Genomic DNA, 4076 nt, shown 5'->3' with positions numbered 1-4076 from the left:
TCTTTCTTTCTTTCTTTCTTTCTTTCTTTCTTTCTTTCTTTCTTTCTTTCTTTCTTTCATAAAAAGATGTTAAGTTCACTGCATAAAAGCGATCAAGCAGAGGTGAGGGCATTGAGAGACCAATTTTGGGGGTTTCAGATCCCATCTTAGAAAACCTGATCTAAGTCTAAACTCAAGTAAACTAACAGGCCAGCACCTAGCTCCAGCTTCCAGGCTACTGAGCAACAAGATATGCTTGCTTATTCCCCCTACAAACCCAGCATCTAGCACCAGTCTCTAGGTTACTACCCCAACAAATCTGCACCCCCAGGTTACAAGCTTGCCCCTGACACTTCACTTCCTAACAACACCAATGAGACGGAAAACAGAAGTTAAGTTTATGGTTTGGCTCCCAGCACCAGTCAATTATGCTAAAGGCCATAATGGCTCCCGAATCAGATGTGTACCAGGCTAGATATCCCCTTCTTGCCTCTATAAATGCTTGCCTGAAACTAGACTCAGAGCTTCACCTTCCTACTGTGTCAGGGCTGTCTGGGGACCCAGGCTCGAGCTTGAATAGAGACCCTAATGTGGTTACATCAGATTCAACTCCTTAGTATCTTTAGGAGTTTCCTGGAACAACAGCATGTTGTTGGATCTGGGAATTTAATTACCATTTTGTACCTCACTCAATGGAGACTAAGACAAGGTAACTATTCTTTGACCCTACTTCTTATCTGTAAAGAGGTCTATGGAACTACCTACCTTGTAAGACCAGAATGAGGCTTTAATGATTTCATAAATGTGAAGGGCTTACATTCATGACTACCACAGGTAAGTTTTACATAATATGGGGTATTATTTTTATAATTTGGAGACACGAAGGCCAATGGACCAAATTCTCACCCTCTCATTTTTACTTTCAGGGATGGTGAGCACTGGCAGATAATTTTAATTACTTGTCCTCAGGGACCTTTTCAGTGTCCTAGTATGACAGACAGATAGATAACACCTTTTGAAAAATGAATAATCCTTCAAATGATGAAACTGGTTCTTGAAATTAGAATTTCTAGACATAATACCACTTATTGTGTTCTAGTAAAAGACAATGCTCTTATGTTTTTAAGATACAAGCTCTTCTTTCTGAGTACTTATTCAGTGGCATTATATCTTGAGAACAGTGGGTCTGTTATTATGATCTTTGCTCCATAGCTACTATTCTAATGATGTTGCAGTGAAATGATATTGAAATAGTTCCTCTATTCCTAATTTTATTTTACTGTTCCTAAATAACATGAATAACCACATAAAGTGATAATGTCACTGAAGAATGAGAGAGTGAACATCTCATTTCCTCCATATTTGCTTACCATTCAATCTTAGATAAATGTGTTAATATTATTCATTGTAATACTATATTACTTAAAAATGAAGTTATTAAAGTCCTTAATTAGACTATTTGGGTTGCCCTGAAATACTAATAGATCCATCTCATGATAAAAATCCATCTAGATTTTAAAATGCATGTGTTTAAATAATATGAGAACTAAAAAGTGTATAAATTATTGTTGCTAGAAAATGATTGATTCTTTTTCAGAATTGCATTAATAATCTCTTCAACTTAGATCAGGATTGTGAAGTTTTTCTTTTATTTAATATTTCAATTTCAGCTACAATGGCTGAGATGGACTGCACGTTAAGTTTTTCTCAATACCTGGCAAATTCTTGCATGGTATTTCAAGAACTGTGTCGCTTTTCCCCAGTTTGTGCTATACAAAGAACAACACAGAAATGGTAGTATATTTTAGCATTCACATGAGGTCTGAAAAGTTGTAAAAGATTAATGAAAATGGTAGTTCTTGCCTAATGCAAAAATACCTTTGCAAAACTGGTTTTAAACTAAATTTATTTTTAATGCATCCATCAAAACATAAAAACTGTATGCCACCCTGTAACGTTTCTATATACACATTACTCAATGTTTCCATCAGTTACCTATCTCCTCAAACATTTATCATTTTTTTAAACATTTGTTTCAGTAAAGAAACAAATAAGAAGACTCATTATAATGCAAAGAAACAAGTAATCAATACCATCCTGAGTCCATAAGAATGTATTGTCATCATAGAAAAAGTGAAATAGTTGTTTTGTTTTACAGCTGTTTGAGTTCTGGTTCCTCAGCATTTGGGAGATGATATGATTTAGGGTCTCGTAATATTGGCTCTATTTATTTATTTATTTATTTATTTATTTATTTATTTTTGGTTTTTGAGACAGGGTTTCTCTGTGTAGTCCCGGCTGTCCTGGAACTCTGTAGACTAGGCTGGCCTCGAACTCAGAAATCTGCTTGCCTCTGCCTCCCAAGTGCTGGGATTAAAGGCATGTGCCTCCACTGCCTGGTGTAATATTAGCTTTATAATAGGACAAGCCCTTCTGGTTAGCAAGGCACTAATGCCAATCTCAAATTCAGTCTTAATCTTAGCAGTAATTTAAAGTGGTATTTTAGAAAATAATTAAGTGTATTCCAACCCAAAAGTATATTTGTATTTCCCTTGAAGTTCTGAAGTTAGGTGAGATGTTGCCTGGATCAAATACTACTATCTTTGAGAGTATGCTTATGAGATTGAGGGGTCATTTTGATTTCTTTCTTAGATCAGCATTTTCATGACACATCTGTCTAACTATGGGAATGACCGCCTCGGCTTATACACCTTCGTGAACTTGGCCAACTTTGTGCACAGCTGGACCAACTTGAAACTGCAGACCCTGCCTCCAGTGCAACTGGCCCACAAGTACTTTGAGCTCTTCCCTGAGCAGAAAGACCCTCTCTGGCAGGTAACATTCAAACTTTCTCTCCATGAGGAGGAAAATGTTAGCAATGTGTTACTGTTTAATTTGTGTTAGAAACTTATAAAATAAACATGAAATTAAATAAATCATATAAATGTATTAGGGCATGTTAAAATGGATATGTAATAAAAATTATTCCCTTTTTCAATTGTCATAGTGTCTTCAATGAGAATATTTTGTATCTTTTACAATTTATATGTCTAGATTTGTAGTTTTACTTTGCTTGCTTGTTCAATTCATTTGAGATCATGTCAGTAAGGATAGTGTTTTATCGGAGTTTTGGGCAAGCAAATGCTTTAGACTTACATGTAGTATGAGTACTGTCTAGCTACTGTAAAATGTTCAGCACTGGACAGCTCAGAGACTGAAAACAGAAATAGAAAAAGAGCCTTTGTAATTAAAACAAGATCCTGTCACCACGTACTAACATGTACATGTACACTAGGGAGTACATCAAAAACGAAAGAGCAACCTCTTCCTTCTGTTCATAAGGATTTAGTGTCTGTTTGGTGTCTTTCACTTTTCTTTAAGTCTAACTAATTTCAGTAACGTTAGGCATATCGATAAAGAGAGACTTGCCAGTTTTAGGATGGCTTTTACTACTAATTTGACTCTCTGTGAGGCCACACAGCTTGAAAGCATCCAATGTAAACTATCTCTTCTTAGCAGTTATCTAGGAAGCACTGCCTCCCACTTACTGGTCTCTTTATGCATCAGATTGCATCGACCCACACAATCAATGAGCTGGCTGCGGAGAGCAGATCAGATGTCCCCCTGCTAAGCAGTCGCTAGAAAAGAAGCATCATCATTAATGAGAAATTACTGCAAAACAGACTTTCAGAATCTTCCTCATTTCCTTTCTTCAAGACTATCTGCCTCCCTTTATTCCGCGAGTCACACCATACTTCACCATGTCTACATGGCCAGGGATCCTCTAGACCTGTGAGCATTGATGATCTGCTAACTTATACAGTAAAACCAGCTCTAAGATGTGAAATAAGGAAGAGAATACTATATTTTCTCCTCTTTCCAGAGGATTTTTACTATGTTTTAAAATGAACTGTTGCCTCACACCATGTCCTATTTTGATGAATTATCAGCAACCATTCACCATATGTGCTTATAGTAAATTATCAACAGTAAAGGATATCAATTATTTTTTACACACGAATTTACACATTTCTCTCTCTGTCTCTCTGTCCCTCTGTCTCTCTCTCTCTACATATATATATATATATATATATATA

At 36.1% G+C, this 4076-nt stretch overlaps 1 protein-coding gene across 1 annotated transcript in view; it reads left to right on the top strand.

Annotated features, from left to right (window-relative positions):
* Positions 1-4076, top strand: part of Ndst4 (N-deacetylase and N-sulfotransferase 4) — a 319626-nt gene that overhangs the window by 271949 nt on the left and 43601 nt on the right. The window contains exon 7 of the mRNA XM_028760460.1: positions 2632-2814. Within this exon, the coding sequence (XP_028616293.1) occupies positions 2632-2814 (183 nt within the window). The remainder of the gene's footprint in view (positions 1-2631; positions 2815-4076) is intronic.

The sequence above is a fragment of the Grammomys surdaster genome, unplaced genomic scaffold (genome assembly GCF_004785775.1).
Source record: "Grammomys surdaster isolate TR1022 unplaced genomic scaffold, NIH_TR_1.0 126531, whole genome shotgun sequence".
Lineage (NCBI taxonomy): Eukaryota > Metazoa > Chordata > Mammalia > Rodentia > Muridae > Grammomys > Grammomys surdaster.
The sequence above is the reverse complement of the archived record's forward strand: the minus strand, read 5'-3'. Positions and strand labels throughout refer to the sequence as shown.